We start from the raw sequence: 22,813 nt of genomic DNA on the forward strand, positions 1-22,813 counted from the left end.
GCACCCGGCCTATAAAATGTATACTAAAGAAAACCACAGTGGGGAGGGGGAATCTGTGGCAACTGTAATCATAGACTCAGTCATATTAATATTGCTGCAGTGAAACGTATGAATATTCACACTAAATGGAATATATAAAAAGTATAAATAGGCTGAGCGCGGTGGCTCACACCTGTAATCCCAGCACTTTGGGAGGCCCAGGTGGGCGGATCACCTAAGTTTGGGAGTTCAAGATCAGCCTGACCAAGATGGAGAAGCCCTATTTCTATTAAAAATACAAAATTAGCCAGGCATGTTGGTGCATGCCTGTAATCCCAGCTACTTGGGAGGCTGAGGCAGGAGAATTGCTTGAACCTGGGAGGAGGAAGTTGCGGTGAGCCAAGATTGTGCCATTGCGTTCCAGCCTGGGCAACAAGAGTGAAACTTCATCTCAAAAAAAAAAAGTATAAATAACTTAATGTTAGGTTTTGCATGTAAGTGAGTTATGAAGAAATTTTGGTTTTCAGAGCTTTTTGGGGTTTGAAATTATTAGATAAGGAATTGGACAATACTACAGAGCCTTTTAAGGGTGATTTTGTATTACTTGATAGGCACTTGAAGAAGTCAGAGAACTTGTGTTGAAGGGCTGGGTTGGGGTGACAGAGGCCTGAAAGTGGTGGCAGATGAGCAACAGCTCCAGGGAACCCCAAGAAGGCTTTGATTTGACCAGGGCTGTGACCATCCGGTCAACAGAAGGATGCCATAGTCCTGAGGAGCTCCTTGTGGCTGGGTCTGGTGCTAGACAGAGCTCAAGGCAGCACCAAAGTAGGCAGTAGGCCTTTGAGACCCTGGCTGGACACAGCCACACTCTTCAGGCAGGATGCTACCTCCTTATCTAGGATTGGGGTCTTGGGGCAGCTGGAGGGTTGGCATCCCTGATCATAGCTACAGGGATGAGACCTTTTTGTTTTGTGCTTTGGCTCAGTTCAGCCCCACTGCATGCCTGGCTGCTCCTGCCAGCTCAAGGTTATCTCCCTGGTGATGTGCTGCCTGGGGCTTGGCATGTACCCACCCCTGCGATCTTGCCCCTGCTGCAGCCAAGAGCAAAGGTTCGGAGTCTCTGGGACCCCAGCCAGACAACTCAAGGAAGGCCAATGAACTTGTATTTATGCAATACCTACTAGCTGCCAGGCATGCAGCCAAGCCTTGGGGATTTTGTTCCCATTATTTTCTCACCTCTTCCACTGCACAAATCTTAGCATCCCTCAGGTTTCACTGCTGCCACAAATCGTGGCCATCATCCTCCCCGTGAACACCTGCAGCATTTACTGCCATGAAATTCCTTGGCTCTGAATTAACCTTGTGACCTTTCTTGTATCTTTATGTTTTGTTGCTTGAATTGTTATTTGAATGCTCTGTGTTTTGAATCAGTTAAGGCTGAACCTGAGGGTCAGGACCTGGGTCTAAGCTGTCCCACTAGTGGGCACCTGCCCCTCCTTTCCTGAACATTTTTGGAATGTAGGAGTGACCCCAGAGGAGGATTACAAAGCCCTTCTTCAAAGGAGAGGTTGAAAGAGGTGCCTGGGGTCTTCTATAAACATTTGCACGGAGCATTCCTAAATGACAGGGAGATTTACAGTTTGAGTGCCTTCCCATTATGAAGACTGTTTAAGTGACTTGGGAAAGTTTCTTTAAAAAGAAAAAAAAAAATTGGAGCAGATTAAGATGAGATTTTCTTTTTCTTTTTTTTTTCCTTAAAAAGAAAAAAAAGGCCGGGCGAGGTAGCTCATGTCTGTAATCCCAGAACTTTGGGAGGCCGAGGCGGGTGGATCATTTGAGGTCAGGTAGTTGAGACCAGCCTGGTCAACGTGGTGAAATCCTTGTCTCTACTAAAAATATGAAAATTAGCTGGATGTGGTGGTGCACACCTGTAATCCCAGCTACTGGAGAGACTGAGGCAGAAGAATTGCTTGAATCTGGGGGGTGGAGGTTGCAGTGAGCTGAGAAGCCGAGACCACGCCACTGCACTCCAGCCTGGGTGACAGAGCGAGACACTGAGACACTGTCTCAAAAAAAAAAAAAGAAAAAAAAATTCTCCCTGAGCTTTCTTAAAGCTGGGGGTGTGTATGAAGCAAGGCTGAGGAAGTTCAATCGTTCTCCCACTAGGTTCTCTTTCCTGGAACAAAGAGGACCTGCAAAGGGAGTGAGAGGACTGCTGGCATCTTGAAATATTCTTCTACTTTCCTTTGTCCTCTTTTCCTTGGGTGAGGCATACAGAGACTTCTCTTGGTTGGTTATCTGCTCATTTATTTGTTCATTCATTTGCTTATTCATTCAAAAGTTAGTAAGAGAAGATTGTTAAATTTGAAAATTTTGCTTGCCAGAATTAAACCATTTTAAATCAACCATGGCGGCAGTATTTACACCTTGGACATTGGCAAATGCTGTAGGTTATAAAATAAAATAAAATGTTAAATAAAATGTTATTTTATTTTATTTAATAAAAATTACAATTTCAAATTTTTGTCTTTAGAAAATAAAATAACAACCTGCTGTTGATGTGTTGGAACTGTGTTATGTATCAGGGCCTAAGAGTGAAAAAGATAGTCTAGTCTCTGCCCAAAGGGAGCTTCTAGTCTGGTGCTGCACTGTCCTGTCCAATGTGGTAGCCATTAGCTACTAGCTACTGCTGTGGTTATTAATTTATTTTTTTTTTATTTTTATTTATTTATTTATTTATTTTTTTGAGACGGAGTCTTGCTCTGCCGCCCAGGCTGGAGTGCAGTGGCCGGCTCTCAGCTCACTGCAAGCTCCGCCTCCCGGGTTCACGCCATTCTCCTGTCTCAGCCTCCCGAGTAGCTGGGACTACAGGCGCCCGCCTCGTCGCCCGGCTAGTTTTTTGTATTTTTTAGTAGAGACGGGGTTTCACCGTATTAGCCAGGATGGTCTCGATCTCCTGACCTCGTGATCCGCCCGTCTCGGCCTCCCAAAGTGCTGGGATTACAGGCTTGAGCCACCGCGCCCGGCCATTAATTTATTTTTAAAAGGTTTTAATTTTGGCTGAGCCTGGTGCCTCACCCCTGTAATCCCAGCACTTTGGGAGGCCGAGGCAGGTGGATCACCTGAGCTTAGGAGTTTGAGACCAGCCTGGCCAACATAGTGAAATCCCGTCTCTACTAAAAATACAAAAAAAAAAAAAAAAAAAAAAAAAATTAACCGGGTGTGGTGGTGGGCGCCTGTAATCCCAACTACTCAGAAGGCTGAGGCAGCAGAATCACTTGTACCTGGGAGGCAGAGGTTGCAGTGAGCCGAGATCGAGCCAGTGCACTCCAGCCTGGGCAACAAGAGTGAAACTCCGTCTCAAAAATTTTTTAAAAAATTTTTGTGGGTACATAGTTTGTGTGTCTATTTTAGGGTACATGAGATATTTTGATACAGGCATACAATGCATAATAATCTCGTCAGGGCATCCATCACCTCAAGCATTTATCCTTTATGTTACAAACAATCCAGTTATACTCTTTTACTTATTTTTAAATGCATAATAATTTTTTTTTTTTTTTAAGATGGAATCTTGCTCTGTTGCCCAAGCTGGAGTGCAATGGCATGATCTTGGCTCACTGCAACCTCTGCCTCTTGGGTTCAAGCAATTCCCCTACCTCAGCCTCCCGAGTAGCTGGGATTACAGGCATGCACCACCATGCCTGGCTAATTTTTGTATTTTTAGTGGAGATGGGGTTTTACCATGTTGGTCAGGCACATCTTGAACTCCTGACCTTGTGATCTGCCTGCCTCAGCATCCCAATATGCTGGGATTACAGGCATCAGCCACTGCGCCCAGCCTTAGGCTGGTGCTGTTTAAACTTTTTTTGCTTCTGAGGAGTGGGTGATAGGGAAAGTTCTGCCAGCCTGGGAGGGGCCCACTAAAGCCTGCTGCTCCAGCGTGGATTGTGGGGAGAGGAAGAGGAACTATGTGCTTTGGGCCCAGATCATTGGAGTGCCCTGAGTCTCTGAGAAGTTTACCCTACATCCCTCCTGTGGCAGCGCCATCCACTTCATCAGGATCTGACCAGGGCCTTCGGGGGACACAGCCTCCCCGGATCTGAGCATCACTGTCATTCTAATTCCTTGGGCTGTTTCTGTGTAGATAATTATTTTCCAGCTCATTCAGGCAGGTGAGGTTGAGGCCAGCAGTGCAGCTAAATCCTTACACCGTGACTGGGGCTGCTTTTATACAGGTTAGGCGAAGAATAATCACTTATGCCTGAAATCTAATGGCAGAGGGAATTCTTCGTAACTCTAGTGGGCAGAGCTGAGTTCAGAAGGTTAGTAGGAGGCAGATTTCAGCCCAGTAGAAGGAACAATAGTGTTCCAGTAACTATACAATTATTATGTGCCAATGAAATTTTTTTTTTTTTTTTTGAAATGGAGTCTCGCTCTGTTGCCCAGGCTGGGGTGCAATAGCGTGATCTCGGCTCACTGCAAGCTCCACCTCCCGGGTTCACGCCATTCTACTTCCTCAACCTCCTGAGTAGCTGGGACTACAGGCCCCCGCCACCACACCTGGCTAATTTATTTTTGTATTTTTAGTAGAGATGGGGGGGGGTCTCACTATGTTGGCCAGGCTGATCTTGAACTCCTGACCTCGTGATCTGCCCACCATGGTCTCCCAAAGTGCTGGGATTACAGGTATGAACCACCAGACCTGGCCTTTTTTTTTTCCTTCTTCTTCTTTTTTTTTTTTATTTTTTTGAGACGGAGTCTCGCTCTGTCCCCCAGGCTGGAGTGCAGTGGGGCGATCTCAGCTCACTGCAAACTCTGCCTCCCGGGTTCACATCATTCTCCTGTCTCAGCCTCCCGAATAGCTGGGACTACAGGTGTCCACCACCACGCCCAGCTAATTTTTTGTATTTTTAGTAGAGACGGGGTTTCACCGTGTCATCCAGGATGGTCTCAATATCCTGATCTCATGATCCGCCTGCCTCCACCTCTCAAAGTGCTGGTATTACAGGTGTGAGCCACCGCACCTAGCTTTTTTTTTTTTTTTTTTTCTTTTTTTTCGAGACAGAGTCTCACTCTGTTGCCCAGGCTGGAGTGCAGTGGCACGATCTCAGCTCACTGAAACCTCTGCCTCCCGGGTTCAAGTGATCCTCCTGCCTCAGCTTCCCAAGTAGCTGGGACTACAAGCACGCGCCACCATACCCAGCTAATTTTTGTATTTTTAGTAGAGACGGGGCTTCAGCAGGTTGGCCAGGCTGGTCTCAAACTCTTGACCTGGTGATCTGGTCACCTCAGCCTCCCAAAGTGCTGGGATTACAGATGTGAGCCACTGTGCTCAGCCCTTTTTTTTCTTCTTCTTTAAGCTCACCAGAGTTTGAGACCAGCCTGGCCAACATGGTGAAACCCCCATCTCTACTAAAAATACAAAAATGGTTGGGCGTGGTGGCGCATGCCTGTAGCAGCCAGACCACACCAGAGTCTTTGATTTCCTTTCCCCACCATAATGATTTAATCTCAACGGTGTGTAGCCTGCCAAAGCCTTACCTTCAACAGGTCAGTCATTCCTGGTGACCCCAGGTGGTAAATTAAGTTATTCATTTTGTCATTACTTCAGATATCCACTCTCAGATCCCTTCCTTGAAGGTATCATCGTGAATTCTAGTTGCAGGAAACAAACTACTTTAGCTGGTGGGGATCCTGGAGCTGACTGACCCCATGAACACACAATTGCAGCTGTGATCCATGGATCAGGAAACTACTACTGCTCCTCGTGGTTCAACCGCCTCCCAGTACTCAATACCTACAAAGCAAATGACTAGACTCTGTACACTGCTCCAGAAAAATCCCACAGCTTCATGACCAGACATGCCAGCAGGAACAATCAAAGCAGCAGAGGAGGGTCTTCACCTCACTCTACTTTCCAAATCGTATTAATCTGCATCTAATTAGTGCAACATAATTCACTTCCTAGCTACAAGGGCATCTGGGAAATGCACTTTTTAGCTCCTTGGTTTCTGAAGCAGAAAGGTACCAATTTGGAATGGAGCTGAATGCCAATCCATTCCAACTACTAACTTTGGATTTTGCAGCCAGACTACCAGGGTTTGAATTCTGGCTTTGCCATTTATTTAGCTGTGAGACCTTAAGGAAGGTAGTTTACCTTTCTGAGCCTCAGTTTCTTCACCTGTAAAATGAGAATTGTAATACTATCCGTCTCATAGGGTTGTTGTTAGGATTAAGTTAATTAATATATGTAATGTGCTTAGCATAGCGCCTGACACATAGAAAGTGCTCAGTAAATACTGGTTACTGGCTGGGTGCAGTGGCTCACACCTGTAATCCCAGCACTTTGGGAGGCCAAGGTGGGTGGATCATCTGAGGTCAGGAGTTTGAGACTAGCTTGGCCAACATGGTGAAAACCCATTTCTACTAAAAATACAAAAATTAGCCAGGCATGGTGGTGCATTCCTGTAATCCCAGCTACTTGGGAGGCTGAAGCAGGAGAATCGCTTGAACCTGGGAGGCAGAGGTTGCAGTGAGCCAAGTTCGTGCCATTGCACGCCAGCCTGGGTGACAAGAGTGAAACTCTGTCTCAAAAAAAAAAAAAAAAAAATACTGGTTATTATGATAATTGCCATTGTTGTATGACCAATCCAGGATGACACCAGAATGAATAAAACAGGGTAGGCCGGGTGCAGTGGCTCACACCTTGAATCCCAACCAATTCAGAGGCCGAGGTGGACGGACCACCTGAGGTCAGGAGTTTGAGACCAGCCTGGCCAACATGGTGAAACCCCCATCTCTACTAAAAATACAAAAATGGTTGGGCGTGGTGGCGCATGCCTGTAGTCCAGCTACTTGGGAGACTGAGGCAGGAGAATCACTTGAACCGGGTAGGTGGAGGTTGCAGTGAGCTGAGATCACGCCATTGCACTCCAGCTTTGGCAACAAGAGTGAAACTCTGTGTCAAAACAAAACAAACAAACAAACAAAAAACAATAACACAAACCAAACAAATAAAATAATACGATACCTGTCTTCAAGGCATTTCCAGTCTCATGGGAAAGATGACATAAATAGCTAAGTATGCCACATAAGTATGCCACATGATGAAATGAAACAAAGGCAGTTGGAAAATATGGCACGGTTCTTTTTTTTTTTTTTTTTTTGAGACGGAGTCTCGCTCTGTCGCCCAGGCTGGAGTGCAGTGGCCGGATCTCAGCTCACTGCAAGCTCCGCCTCCCGGGTTCCCGCCATTCTCCTGCCTCAGCCTCCCGAGTAGCTGGGACTACGGGCGCCCACCACCTCGCCCGGCTAGTTTTTTTGTATTTTTTAGTAGAGATGGAGTTTCACCGTGTTAGCCAGGATGGTCTCGATCTCCTGAACTCGTGATCCGCCCGTCTCGGCCTCCCAAAGTGCTGGGATTACAGGCTTGAGCCACTGCGCCCGGCCGGAAAATATGGCACGGTTCTGAAGCTCAAGAGAGGCCAGGTTTGGAGATAAACATTGAGATGCCAGCTCAGAGGTAGCAATAGAGTCGGGGAATAAAAATAAGATTGTCCATGGCCAGGCACAGTGGCTCACACTTGTAATTCCAGCACTTTGGGAGGCTGAGGTGGGTGGATCACTTGAGGTCAAGAGTCGAAGACCAGCCTGGCCAATATGGTGAATCCCTATCTCTACTAAAAATACAAAAATTTAGCTGGGTGTGGTGGTGGGCGCCTGTAATGCCAGCTGCTTGGGAGGCTGAGGTAGAAGAATCGCTTGAACCCCAAAGGTGGAGGTTGCAGTGAGCTGAGATTGTGCCACTGCACTCCAGCCTGGGTGACAGAGTGAGACTCCATCTCAAAACAACAACAACAAAAATGGCCCAGGAAGAGAAAAAGCTGATGACAGCCTGCAAAGTCTGTGTTTAAAGGGCAAATGGACGAAGCACAGCAAGCAGAGATGAGAGGACTATGGAGCACAGTGGTGTGCAGGCCAAGAGCAGAAGGGCGTCAGGGTCAAGTGCTGCAGAAGCTGAAAAAGATGAGGAGACAGAGGAGGCTGCTGGATTCAGACTGGTGGCCTGTGGGGGGCTTTAGTGGCAGTGTGAAGGGGGGATGAGGAGGAGCTTTGGGGTAAAGTACGTTGGCAGTCTACCCTTTCCCCAATGCCCTGTGGGCCCCGAGGAGACCTAAGGGCACATACAAGGGCAAACCTGAATGGGCAGGTGGGGGGCTGAGAGATGCTGCTCATACACCCAGGACCCATCCTCACTGCTGCCAGGCTAGGTCCCTCACCTCCTTTAGTCTTGGACCAATGTCACTTCCTGTCCAGGCTGCCCTACTTAAAACTGCAATCTGCTGGCCAGGCGCGGTGGCTCACGCCTGTAATCCCAGCACTTTGGGAGGCCGAGGTGGGCAGATGACTAGGTCACGAGATCGAGACCATGCTGGCTAACACGGTGAAACCCCGTCTCTACTAAAAATACAAAAAATTAGCTGGGCATGGTGGCAGGCGCTTGTAGTCCCAGCTACTTGAGAGGCTGAGGCAGGGGAATGGCTGAACCCAGGAGGTGGAGCTTGCAGTGAGCCGAGATGGTGCCACTGCACTCCAGCCTGGGCGACAGAGCGAGACTCCATCTCAAAAAAAAATAATAATAATAATAACAAATAAAAATTAAAAAATGAAAAACAAAATTAGCCGGGTATGCGCATGCCTGTAATCCCAGCTACTCGGGAGGGGGAGGCATGAGAATTGCTTGAACCCGGGAGGTGGAGGTTGCCCTGAGCTGAGATCGAGCCATTGCACTCCAGCCTGGGCAACAAGAATGAAACTCCATCTCAAAAGAAAAACAAAAACAAAAAACCTTGCAATCTGCTGCCCCCTTCCTATAGTAGGCTGAATAATGGTCCCCTCCCATCCCAAGATGTCCATATCCTAACCGCCCCTCTCTTTGCCTGTGAATATTTCCTTACACAGTAACAGGGACCTTGCCATGTAAATCAAGGATCTTAAGTTGGGGAGATTATGCTCATTGTCTGGGTAAATCTAATGTCATCAAAGGATCCTTATAAGAGGGAGGCAGAAGGATCAGAGAAAGGAGATGCGAGGATAATGGAAGCAGAAGTCGGGAGAAAGGGAAGTGAGGAGAGATTTGAAGTTGCTGGCTTTAAAGATGGCAGATGGGACCAAGTCAAGGATTGCAGGTGACCTCTAGAAGCTAGAAAAGTCAAGGAAACCAGTGCCACCTACAACCTCTAGAAGGAAAATAGCTCTGCAGACAACCTGATAGGGCTTCTGATATACCAAACTGTAAGATAACAAACTGTAAGATAACGTGTATGTTGTTTTTGTTTTTGTTGTTGTTGTTTTCTTTTGTTTGAGACGGAGTCTCACTCTGTCGCCCAGGCTGGAGTGCAGTGGTGCAATCTCTACTCACTGCAAGCTCCACCTCCCGGGTTCATGCCATTCTCCTGCCTCAGTCTCCTGAGCAGTTGGGACTACAGGTGTCTGCTGCCACGCCCGGCTAATTTTTTTTTATTTTTAGTAGATATGGGGTTTTACCGTGTTAGGATGGTCTTGAACTCCTGACCTTGTGATCCTCCCACCTCAGCCTCCCAAAATGCTGGGATTACAGGCGTGTGCCACCACACCTGGCCGATAACATGTATTTTTTTTTTTTAGATGGAGTCTCGCTCTATTGCCCAGGCTGGAATGCAGTGGCGTGATCTCGGTTCACTACAAGCTCCCCGTCCCGGGTTCATGCCATTCTCCTGCCTCAGCCTCCCAAGTAGCTGAGACTACAGGTGCTTGCCACCAAGCCCGGCTAATTTTTTGTACTTTTTTTAGTAGAGACGGGGTTTCACCGTGTTAGCCAGCATGGTCTCGATCTCCTGACCTCATGATCTGCCAGCCTCGGCCTCCCAAAGTGCTGAGATTACAGGTGTGAGCCACCGCGCCCAGCTGTATATTGTTTTAAGTCACTAAGGTTATGGTAATTTGTTAGAGCAGTAATAGGCAACTAATACACCCCCACCCCACCAACTGCTGAGTCCTCATACCTTGCTCTATCTTTTCCCATAACACTCTTTCTAACGTACTCTGTAATTTACTTGCTACATTATCATTTATTATGTCTCTATCTGCTAGAATGTAAACTCAACAAGAACAGGGAGTTTTTTGGTCTGTTTTATTCACCACTATATTCTCTGGACTTAGAACAGTTCTTAGTACACAGTAGGTGCTCAAGAAATACTTATTGAGTGACTGAAAGAATATGGTGGAGCCAGGCATGACACCTCTACTAAAAATACAAATAATCAGCCAGGCGTAGCATGCACCTGTAATCCCAGCTACTTGGGAGGCTGAGGCATGAGAATCGGCAGGCAGAGGTTGCAGTGAGCTGAGATCGTGTCATCGTACTCTAGCCTGGGTGACAGAGCAAGACTTGTCTCAAAAAAAAAAAAAAAGATAAAGAAAAAAGAATGGAACAAAGACAGCAGCAACATTTCCTTCCCTGGAAGTCTGTAGATTCCTGTACCATTGAAAAGTTAACAATCCTTCCCTGCTTTCTCTGTAATTAGTAATAAGTAATTCAGAAGGTATAAAAGGATAATGTAAAGTAAGTCTCCCTTCCCCCCTTGCCTCCCCCCTACCAATTTCCCTCCCCAGAGGCAATCACGAATTCCAATTTCCTATGTCTTCTTGTAGAGATCTTTGCATGTACAAGGGTATATACATATGAGTTGTTTTTTTTCCCATAAATGGCACTATATACTATTCCGTGTCTTCCAGTACCATTTATTAATTTTATCATCTGGTCTGGGTTGCACTTAAATAGGGAATGGATCTATCTAATAGATAGGACTGATATAATAAAGAACAGATGACTTCATATTATAACCTTGGGACTGATAATTTTTTCCTTTGGTGCTTGGGGGACAAAATAGACTGCCCCTCAGTCATCTTCCCATGCTGGGGAATGAGTAGGATTGTTCCAGAGGCCTCGGGATTTTCCAGCAGTGCGCTGTTTAAAATATGCACAGCCAGCCTGGCACAGTGGCTCACACTGTAATCCCAGCACTTCGGGAGGCCGAGGCGGGCGGATCATGAGGTCAGGAGTTCGAGACCAGTCTGACCAACATGGTGAAACCCTGTTTCTACTGAAAATACAAAAATTAGCCAGGCATGGTGGCGTGCGCCTGTAATCCCAGCTACTCGGGAGGCTGAGGCAGGAGAATCGCTGGAACCCAGGAGGCGGAGGTTGCAGTGAGCAAAGATTGCGCCACTACACTCCAGCCTGGGTGACAGAATGAGACTCTGTCAAATAAATAAATAAATAAATAAATAAATAAATAAATAAATAAATAAATCAGACACAACCATGACCTGAATCAGGAAGGAATGGCGTGCTGCAAATCCCAGGTACAGCTTGGGTCTGGTCCCCAACCTTGCCTGCTTATTGGAGTCACCTAGGGAGCTTTTCAAACATTTGCCCTGAGTCCTGCCCTCCAAACACCTGAATCAGAATCTCTGGTGCTGGAACCCGGGCCTCAGTATTGTTTGTAAAGCTTCCCGGGGAGTCTAATGTGCAGCCTGTGCAGTTAAGTTATAGCACACAGAGGAAAGACCTGCGGACTGGGAACCTGAAGATCCGGTTCCTGCTTTAAGCTTCCAGCTCTGTGACCTCAGACAAGTCGCATGATGCCTGTGGACCTCAGTGTCCAACTCTCAGAGCCAGAGCCAATAAAACCCACTGCCTTGCATACCTCACAGGATTGTAATAAGGATCAAATGCATAAGCGCCCTGGGAACTGTAAGACTTTGTCGAATGGGAGGGCTAATCGTATCAGGTGCATCGTCTTGGATTACGCTGATCAGCTTGAATCAGCTGCAAGTACTGCTCGGGCTCCCAAGAGACTTCCTGTTTTACCTTCAGTCAGCTGCGCATCCTATAACGTTGGCTGGTGTCTGTTTTTTGCAAAAACAAAACTACCAAAGATCAAGATGGCCGGGGTTGGTGGCTCACACCTATAATCCCAGCACTTTGGGAGGTCGAGGAGGGTGGATCACGAGGTCAGGAGCTCAAGACCAGCCTAACCAACATGTGCAACCCCCATCTCTACTAAAAGATACAAAAAATTAGCCGGGCATGGTGGCGGGTGCCTGTAATCCCAGATACTTGGGAGGCTGAGGCAGGAGAATCACTTGAATCCGGGAGGCGGAGGTTGCAGTGAGCCAAAATTGTGCCATTACACTCCAGCCTGAGGGACAGGGCAAGATGCAGACTCCGCCAAAAAAAAAAAAAGAAAGAAGAAGAAGAAAAGAAAAAGCTTTTAGGCTGGGCATGGTGGCTCACGCCTGTAATCCCAGCACTTTGGGAGGCCAAGGCTGATGGATTACCTGAGCTCAGGAGTTTGAGGCCAGCCTGGGTGACACGGTGAAACCCTGTCTCTACTAAAATACAAAAAATAAGCTGGGCGTGGTGGCATGCACCTGTAGTCCCAGCTGCTCGGGGGGCTGAGCCAGGAGAATTGCTTGAACCCGGGACGGAGAGGTTGCAGTGAGCCAAGATTGTGCCACTGTACACCAGCCTGGGTGACAGAGCGAGATTCTGTCTCAAAAAGGAAAAAAAAAAAAAAAAGATCAAGACATCCATCACTTGAAGACCTAGGTTAGGTTAATTAATTTGTACTCCACGCAGTAGAGTACTAAGCAGCTACTCAAATGAATGGGGCAGGTCTATGCATACTGACTCAGAAAGGTGTCCAAGACATAACGTTTATTTTTTTTTTTTTTTTTGAGACGGAGTCTCGCTCTGTCGCTCAGGCTGGAGTGCAGTGGCGTGATCTCAGCTCACTGCAAGCTCCACCTCCTGAGTTCACGCCATTCTCCTGCCTCAGCCTCCTGCGTAGCTGGGACTACAGGTACCCGCCACCACGCCCGGCTAATTTTTTGCATTTTTGGTAGAGACAGAGTTTCATCGTGTCAGCCAGGATGGTCTCGATCTCTTGACCTCGTGATCCACCCGCCTCAGCCTCCCAAAGTGCTGGGATTACAGGCGTGAGCCACCATGCCCAGCCCCAAGACGTATTGTTAAATGAAGAAAGTAGAATTTAAGAAATCAAGGCCAAGCATGGTGGCTCACGCCTGTAATCCCAGCACTTTGGGAGGCCATGACAGGTGCCTCACAAGGTCAGGAGTTCGAGACCAGCCTGATCAACATGGTGAAACCCTATCTCTACTAAAAATACAAAAGTTAGCTAGCCGTGGTGGTGGGCGCCTGTAATCCCAGCTACTCAGGAGGCTGAGGTAGGAGAATTGCTTGAACCCGGGAAGCAGAGGTTGCAGTGAGCCGTGATCGCGACACTGCACTCCAGCCTGGGTGACAGAGCGAGACTCCATCTCAATAAAAAAAAAAGAAAGAAAGAAAAAAAAAAGAAATCAAGATGCAGAGCTGGTTAATTTTACACATATAAAACAAAATGAAATATGCTTGTATATGTCTAAGTTTTAAAAGTATTTAACAGTGGTTACCTCTAGGGAGTGGAGAGGGGAGATTATTCTATTCTATTCTATTCTATTCTATTCTATTCTATTCTATTCTATTCTATTCTATTCTATTCTATTCTATTCTATTCTGAGATGGAGTCTTGCTCTGTCACCCAGGCTAGAGTACAGTGGCGCGATCTTGACTCACTACAACCTCTGCCTGCTGGGTTCAAGCAAATCTCCTGCCTCAGCCTCCCAAGTAACTGGGACTACTACAGGTGTGCGCCACCACGCCTGGCTAATTTTTTTTTTTTTTTTTTTGAGACAGAGTCTTGCTCTGTTGCCAGGCTGGAGTGCAGTGGCACAATCTCGGCTCACTACAACCTCCGACTCCCTGGTTCAAGCGGTTCTCCTGCTTCAGCCTCCCAAGTAGATGGGATTACAATCATGTGCCACCATGCCTGGCTAATTTTGTATTTTTAGTAGAGATGGGGTTTCTCCATGTTGGCCAGGCTGGTCTCGAACTCCTGACCTCATGACCTGCCCACCTCGGCCTCCCAAAGTGCTGGGATTACAGGCGTGAGTCACCATGCCCAGCTGCCTGGCTAATTTTTTGTATTTCTAGTAGAGACAGGGTTTCACCATGTTACCCAGGATGGTCTCAATCTCCTGACATTGTGATCTGCCCGCCTCAGCCTCCCAAAGTGCTGGGATTACAGGCGTGAGCCACCGCGCCCAGCAAGATTTTAAATTTTGTTTCATATATATATATATATATATACACACACATATATACACACATATATACATATACACACACACATATATAAACACACACATATATATATATATATATATACACATTATATATATATATTTTTGAGACAGAGTTTCGCTCTTGTTGCCCAGGCTGGAGTGCATTGGTACGATCTCAGATTATTGCAACCTCCACCTCCTGGGTTCAAGCGATTCTCCTGCCTCAGTTTCCCAAGTAGCTGAGATTTTAGGCATGTGCCACAACACCCAGCTAATTTTTTTTTTTTTTTTTTTTTTTGAGACGGAGTCTGGCTCTGTCACCCAGGCTGGAGTGCAGTGGCCGGATCTCAGCTCACTGCAAGCTCCGCCTCCCAGGTTTACGCCATTCTCCTGCCTCCGCCTCCCAAGTAGCTGGGACTACAGGCGCCCACCTCGTCGCCCGGCTAATTTTTTGTATTCTTTAGTGGAGACGGGGTTTCACCGTATTAGCCAGGATGGTCTCGATCTCCTGACCTTGTGATCCGCCCGTCTCGGCCTCCCAAAGTGCTGGGATTACAGGCTTGAGCCACCGCGCCCGGCCTATTTTGTATTTTTAGTAGAGACAAGGTTTCACCATGTTGGTCAGGCTGGTCTCAAACTCCTGACCTCAAGTGATCCACCCACCTCGGCCTCCCAAAGTGCTGGGATTACAGGCATGAGCCACCACACCCAGCCCATACATATACATTTTTTCTGTAAAAGAAGATATGTTGGCCGGTCGCGGTGGCTCACGCCTGTTATCCCAGCACTTTGGGAGGCTGAGGTGGACGGACCACGAGGTCAGGAGATCCAGACCATCCTGGTTAACACGGTGAAACACCGTCTCTACTAAAAGTACAAAAAACTAGCCGGGCGTGGTGGCAGGCGCCTGTAGTCCCAGCTACTCGGGAGGCTGTGGCAGGAGAATGGTGTGAACCGGTGGGGCGGCTCTTGCAGCGAGCTGAGATCCGGCCACTGCACTCTAGCCTGGGCAACAGAGTGAGACTCTGTCTCAAAAAAAAAAAAAAAAGAAGAAGAAGAAGATATGTTATTCCCCCCAATTAAAGCATATGACCGGTTTTAGACATCAGTTGTTTTCACTGCTACGTGACACAATTCCAATTAAAAGCACAGAACGATGACATTTCAGTTAGCTTTTTTTTTTTTTGAGACGGAGTCTCCCTCTGTCGCCCAGGCTGGAGTGCAGTGGCCCTATCTCGGCTCACTGCAAGCTCTGCCTCTCGGGTTCACGCCATTCTCCTGCCTCAGCCTCCGGGGCAGCTGGGACTACAGGCGCCCGCCGCCATGCCTGGCTAAATTTTTTTGTATTTTTAGTAGATGGGGTTTCACTGTGTTAGCCAGGATGATCTCGATTTCCTGTCCTCGTGATCTGCCCGCCTCGGCCTCCCAAAGTGCTGGGATTACAGGCGTGAGCCACCATACTCAGCCAGCTTTTTTTGTTTTTGGAAACAGAGTGGTACACTGTTACCTAGGCTGAAATGCAGTGGCACAATCACAACTCACTGCAACCTTGACCTTCTGGACTCAAGCAATCCTTCCACCTCAGCCTCCTGAGTAAGTGGGACTACAGGTGCATGCCACCATGCCCGGCTAATTTTTAAATTTAAAAAATTCCTTTTGCCTTAACCCAACATTTTAAAAATTAACCTAGGCTGGGCACGGTGACTCATGACTGTAATCCAGCATTTTGGGAGGCCGAGGCAGGCGGATCACAAGGTCAGGAGTTCAAGACCAGCCTGGCTAACATGGTGACACCCCGTCTCTACTAAAAATACAAAAAGTAGCCAGGCATGGTGGCGGGCCCCTGAAATTCCAGCTACTTGGGATGCTGAGGCAGGAGAATCCCTTGAACCCAGGAGGCAGTTCTAGTGAGCCCAGATTGCGCTACTGCACTCCAGCCTGGGTGACAGAGCAAGACTCTGCCTCAAAAAAAAAAAAAAAAAAAATTAACCTAACCTAGGTCTTTGAGTGATGGATGCATTGATCTTTAGTAGTTTTGTTTTGGCAAAACTGCTACAATTTTTTTTTTTTTAATTTTTTCGAGACGAAGTTTCACTGTGTCGCCCAGGCTGGAGTGCAGTGGCACGATCTCGGCTCACTGCAAGCTCCGCCTCCCGGGTTCCGGCCATTCTCCCTCCTCAGCCTCCGAGTAGCTGGGACTACAGGCGCCCGCCACCTCGCCCGGCTAGTTTTTTGTATTTTTAGTAGAGACGGGGTTTCACCGTGTTAGCCATGAGGGTCTCGATCTCCTGACCTCGTGATCCACCCGCCTCGGCCTCCCAAAGTGCTGGGATTACAGGCTTGAGCCACCGCGCCCGGCAAAACTGCTACAATTAACATCTACATGTAATCATGTTGGGTTAGGGCATTTGCACGCAAATATGAAAGCAGCCAAGGAAGACACAAGGTGACATCCAGTCACTCCAAAGGGTACAAGTGGGAGGATCACTTGAGGCCAGGAGTTCCAGACTAGCCTGGGCAACACAGTGAAATCCCAACTCTATGAAAAATTCAAAAATTAGCTGAGTGTGGTGGCACTGCTGGGATTATGGGTGTGAGCCACCGTGCCCAGCCTCGGTTAGCTTTAAGATGCCCATCCTTACCTATGGGTGCTTACTCAGGGGCACCTCTTTCCTAGATGGGAACTTCCATGATCATTTACTCAACTTGTAGCCAGACCTCTAGCACCCTAAAAATCGTATCTCCATTGAGTGAATGAACAGTGTTTAGGGCACCATAGGTTTGGAGAATGAGTATGGCCTGGGGTTGGAGGAAAAAACTGTGGGTGGGAAGCCCTGGGCAGTGGGCCAAGGATGCAAAGCAGCAGGGTAGGGTAGGGCCAGATGTGTCTGTCTTCTCTGTCCTCTGTCTTTGGCCTAATTTCCTCCTTTGGTTCAGACTTCTGCTGATGATCACTCAGGGACCTTATGAACACCAGACTGCTTCAAGGCAAAGATCCCCTTGGAGGGATCCCCAGTGCCTGTGACCCATCACATCTACTGCTCCCTCCTCTGTCTCTGAGAAGTGTTTCCAAGAATACAGAGCCCTCTTCCTTCTACACCCCAATCTATATGAAACCCTCAGGGGTCAGAGGTGGTTTCTGCTGGATCAGGGATGGGACTGTTGGGTTAGGGCATTTGTGCACAATGAAAACAGCCAAAAGAAGAAAAAGTGACATCCAATGAACTCTGAACTTTTTATTGGCCTCCTGCTCCCCAAAGGGTACCCTGCTTTTGCTGGCTTAATGCCTCAGAACTTTGGTGTCGTTGGTCTCAGACACCACTTTGCCATCCACTATCCGGCGGGTGGTGGTCTTTTGGATGGTTTGCATGGAGTTGCTGCTGTCCAAGGCATCACCAAGACTGTAACAGAAGACCAAGACCAAGTTATAAACAGTCCCGTGGAGAAGAGAGACAAGGAAAGGTAGAGGAAAAAAGCCTCCTGACCTCTACCTTTATCTCCAAATCCCACTCAGCCTCTTCCTCCAGAAAAGGGAAACCCAAGGCCAAACTTCATTTGCTCTGAGAGAAATGATCTCTTGATCCCAGCATGTGTGGGTAGGAGAGCCCCACTCACTTGAATTCCTCGCCATCTTCCAGCAGGCGGCGGTAGGTGGCAATCTCAGCTTCCAGCTTGACCTTGATGTTCAGCAGGGCCTCATACTCCTGGGCCTGTCGCTGTCCCTCTGCCCGGGTCTGTGCCAGCTCTGACTCCAGGTGCAGCAGGATCCCATTGAGCTGCTCCATCTGTAGGGCGTAGCGGGCCTCCACCTCCTTCAGGCTGTTCTCCAAGCTGGCCTTCTGCAGGGGCACAAGGAGGAGGGGCAGGGTGCGCTCAGAGTCCCAGGACTGCTCATCCCTTCACTTTTGGAAACTTTTTTGGGCATGTGCTATGTGCCAAGTACTGGGGCAAGGGATAGAAGTGGTGGGAAATGCAAAGAGAAAACTGACTCTGAGCTAAAGGAACTCATGATGGGAGGGATAGGATTTGGGTTGAGACAGGGTTGAGCCTGAGGCCAAGTGAAGGAGGAGCTGAGCGGGTGATGTGAAGGCACTCACCAGATTTCTCATGGAGTCCAGGTCGATCTCCAAGGACTGGACTGTACGTCTCAGCTCTGTGAGCGTCGTCTCAGCAGCTCCAACCTCGGCGGACTGTGTGGTGACCACTGTGGTGCTCTCCTCAATCTGCAGGGTGGGGACAGTCCATCAGGCCCCTCATTCCCTGTCTGCCTCCCTCCCACACCTTGGCAGCCATCCCTTCCCCTCACGTACCTGCTGAGACCAGTACTTGTCTAACTCCTCTCGGTTCTTCCGAGCCAGCTCGTCATATTGGGCCCGGATGTCTGCCATGATCTTGGCGAGGTCCTGAGATTTGGGGGCATCTACCTCCACGGTCAACCCAGAGCTGGCAATCTGGGCTTGTAGGCCTTTTACTTCCTAAAGGTGACGGGGCAAAAGTGAGGAGGGTTCAGGGTCAGAGCTTCAACAAGGCCCTTTGTCTGTGATTGCCTCTTCTAGGAGGCCTACAGTTGGAGAAGAGACAGGAGGAACCCCTTGGCTTGCACTCAGGGCAATGCCAGTTCTGGCCTTTCTACTCCAGTGGGTAGAAATGCCACCCACTCACTGACGGTTTCTCTCCTAACTTCATCCTGTCCCTTCATCCACCCTTCCCTTCACAAACCTGCTCTTTCCACCATCTTTTAGGAAGCACTGCCAACTCCACTTGCTCTCATTCCTCTATCACCCCCAGCTCCTAGTGTTAGCTGCTTCTACTTCCGTTCTCATCTCATTCTCTAACCCACATCATTTTGACCTGTAATTCAGGTGAGCCAGGGTGTACTTGACCCCCTAAGAATGCTCTTCATCAGAATGGTCTCATTAAGAAGAGCCCAGGCTGCTATTTCTAAACTTCTTAGCAAGGCTACTTGCAGGTGGCTTGTCCTGTCTATTCTCCCACCCAGACTTGTCATGGCCCCTCAATCCCTGGCCTGGCCAGTGGCCCCTGCTTGCCTCTTCGTGGTTCTTCTTCATGAAGAGCAGCTCCTCCTTGAGAGCCTCGATCTCTGTCTCCAGCTGCAGTCGAGTGACATTGGTGTCATCAATGACCTTGCGGAGCCCATGGATGTCATTCTCCACAGACTGGCGCATGGCCAGCTCTGTCTCATACCTGTAGGAGTGGAGGTGATCAGAGGGGCCCCTATCTCTGATCCAGAACCTTCTCAACTCGTGCCACCTACTAAGAGCAGTTCTATGCCCATTGCGAACCAGCAACTTGAGTCAGCAATTAGGTGGTAATCCCCTGAGCACCATTCTTGGCACTTGGAGGACAGTATTCTTTTTTTTTTTTTTTGAGATGGAGTTTTGCTCTTGTTGCCCAGGCTCGAGTGCGATGGCACAATCTTGGTTCACTGCAACCTCCGCCTCCCGGGTCCAAGCAATTCTCCTGCCTCAGCCTCCCAAGTAGCTGGGGTTACAGGCATGCACCACCACGCCCGGCTAATTTTGTATTTTTAGTAGAGACGGGGTTTCTCCATGTTGGTCAGGCTGGTCTCAAACTCCTGACCTCAGGTGATCTGCCTGCCTCGGCCTCTCAAAGTGCTGGGATTACAGGTGTGAGCCACTGTGCCCGGCCATGAGGACAGTATTCTTAAACAAGGTTATACAAATGAATAAATGAATACACTGATGGACGCCGATTCTCATCCACCCACACCTAAACAGGATCCCACTGTGAGCCCCTACCTGACCCAGCCTGGGGAGCAGAACCTTCTTAGCTCCACCCCTGGACCCCCAGCTCCCTAGCCCCCCCAACTTACTTGACTCTAAAGTCATCAGCAGCAAGACGGGCATTGTCAATCTGCAGAACGATGCGGGCATTGTCCACAGTATTTGCGAAGATCTGGGGGGATTGTCGAGAGAGGTTGCTCCATGAATAGAAAGTCAGGGATGGGTGGGCTGAGTATGTAGAAAGTGTTATGTATCCTAGTGAAAACTTCCTGGTCCCAGGAATAGCCAGAGACTCTCCCTGGACACCTATCCCTTTCATCTAGCCCCACCCCATTCCCTCCTTTCCTGGATTCCCAGATCCCAGCACTCTGCCCCTCTTGGGAAGCCTCAGCAGGCTGGCTAGCTGGCTGGCCTGCCTGCCCAGAAGTGAGCCGCTACTAACAAGTCCTCTTCCTGGCCCTCTCCTGGCATTTTTTCCCTAGTGCACCTGGTCACTCTGGGCCCCCTACACCCTGGATTGGCTCCTCCCAAAAGAAGGCCTTCTGTTTACTCCTAGATGACTCAGCCTTAGCCACATCCGCTTAACCCTCCAATAGTCCCCACTCCGCCAGAGCCAGTGTCTCCTCTTTACAGGCCTTTCCTCACCTCCCTCCATGCTGTCCACTTCTTCTGTAAAGCTCTCAACCCTGTCCCCTTCCCCCTCTCTCCTGGGAAAGAGCCCTCTCATGCCTAGCTGCTGCTCTAGGGACCCTGTGGCTAGGAGAGTGGATGGAAATCCAGGTATGCCCAACCCCCTCCTGGTGGAGTAGGGGTTGGGGTGGATACCGAATGAGGGAAAGAGGCAAAGGAGTGTGTAATTGGACGGTCAGACAAGGCTGGGAGTTGAGGTCCCTCCCACCCCTTACCTGAGCCCTCAGGTCCTCGATGATCTTGAAGTAATGGCTCCAGTCTCTGACCTGGGGTCCCTTCTTCTCCAAGTGCTCCCGGATTTTGCTCTCCAGCCTCCGGTTCTCGGTCTCCAGGCTCCTCACTCTGTCCAGGTAAGAGGCCAGGCGGTCGTTCAGGCTTTGCATGGTCTCCTTCTCGTTCTGGATGCCTCCCATTCCTGCCAGACCCCCAGCCATCCCTGAGGCCAGGCCCCCGGACCCCATGCCGCCCCGGAAGCTGGTGGAGCGGGACACGGAGATCCGGGAACCAGAGCCCCCGGCGCCTGCATAGACACTGGCCTGCGCTGCTGACCGGCCGGGCGCTGTAGCTGGGCGCCTGGACAGAGCCCAGGGACCGGTAGTTGGTAGAGAAGGTGGAGCGAGTGGTGAAGCTCATGCTGTATGGGAGGAAGGCGAGACGACAGGACTCAGGCTTTGCCGACGAAGGTGGCGGCCCGCACCACCCGAGTTATATCGCAGAGTGAGGCCCCGCCCCCGCCCTGGAGCCGCTTCGGAAGCCCGAGCCACAGGTGGACCGCGCGGAGCCCGCGCCCTCCGCCCCGGGCCGCCCCGCCCCGGGCCCCACCCCCGCTCCCTCCGCGCAGCCCTGCCAAGCCCCGCTCATTCCCCAGAAAAGGGGTGGCCAACAGGGCACGGACACGGGCAGCAGGTGTTGTTGGACCTCGAGGCTGCTTTCAGGGCAGGAAATGACGTTTTTATGCCCTTCTCCCCCAGGTGGAGGAGGTGCTGGCGAGTTTGAAATTTGGGAGTCTTCGCCGGACCCAGTGGCTCACGCCTGTAATCCTCGCACTTTGGGAGGCCGAGGCGGGCGGATCACGAGGTCAGGAGATGGAGACCATCCTAGCCAACATGGTGAAACCCCCTCTCTACTAAAATACAAAAAATTAGCCGGACGTGATGCTGCACTCCTGTAGTTCCAGCTACTTGAGAGGCTGAGGAAGGGGAATCGCTTGAACCCGGGAGACGGAGGTTGCAGTGAGCCGAGATCGCGCCACTGCACTCCAGCCTGGCGACAGAGTAAGACTCCGTCTCAAAAAAAAAAAAGAAATTTGGGGATCTGGTGATATGCGGATGGAATGGCCTGTGAGTCCCTCTAGCTGTCCTCAATTGCGGGTCTGGTGATGTGCGGGTGGAATGGCCTGTGAATCCCTCTAGCTGTCCTCAACTTGCAGCCCAAATTATCCACCTGCGGAGGGGATCTTGGGGGCATCCTGGAACCCCAGGAGTCCCAGGGAAGAAAGACTGGGAGCTGGAGAAGAGGAGGAGAAGCAATGCCGAGCCTCACAGCTGCTGGTTTACACACTCACACCCCAGCTGCACTTGGCTCCCAAACACTCCCCCGCCTGCCCACGTTTCCTCACACACACTCACACCCGAATCACACAGAGGTGTGCTCTCAAATGCACACACACATACATTCACTCAGCAAATAGATGCAGACTCCCGAAAACAAACCCAGTCTCTGAGCCCCCTCCATCTCCCTCCCCTCTCCCGACCTCACTCCCAGGGGACTTGCCTCAGTGGAACACTGTGATTTGGACAGGGAATGCGTCCCGACTTCTGCACACCCGTATATCACCTTTCCTGCATCCTTAGTTAAACAAATCCTGAGCATTTACAATTCAACCAGTATGCATTCAACACCTACTGTGAGCCAGGCCCAGTTCTAGGAGCTGGGAGAGTAGGGTGGTGACAAAGGAGACCAAAAATCTCTCACGGAGATTTTAATGTGCTCCACATCGCCAGGCATGGTGGCTCACTACTATAATCCCAGCACTTTGGGAGGCCGGGGTGGGTGGATCACCTGAGGTCAAGAGTTCGATGCCACTGCACTCCAGCCTAGACAACAGAGTGAGACTCTGTCTCAAAAAAGAAAAAAAAAAAGTTTGA

At 49.4% G+C, this 22,813-nt stretch overlaps 1 protein-coding gene across 1 annotated transcript; it reads right to left on the reverse strand.

Moving 5' to 3' along the window:
- Positions 1 to 17,427: 17,427 nt before the first annotated feature.
- KRT18 (keratin 18) lies at positions 17,428 to 21,383 on the reverse strand. Its single transcript, XM_010373953.2, is given in 8 exon segments — positions 17,428 to 17,612; positions 17,827 to 18,050; positions 18,309 to 18,434; positions 18,522 to 18,686; positions 19,260 to 19,416; positions 20,066 to 20,148; positions 20,882 to 21,202; positions 21,204 to 21,383. Coding segments are annotated over 8 exon segments (1,293 nt in total). The 5' UTR covers positions 21,300 to 21,383; the 3' UTR covers positions 17,428 to 17,491.
- Positions 21,384 to 22,813: the final 1,430 nt, after the last annotated feature.

This window comes from Rhinopithecus roxellana, chromosome 10, assembly GCF_007565055.1.
Source record: "Rhinopithecus roxellana isolate Shanxi Qingling chromosome 10, ASM756505v1, whole genome shotgun sequence".
NCBI lineage: Eukaryota > Metazoa > Chordata > Mammalia > Primates > Cercopithecidae > Rhinopithecus > Rhinopithecus roxellana.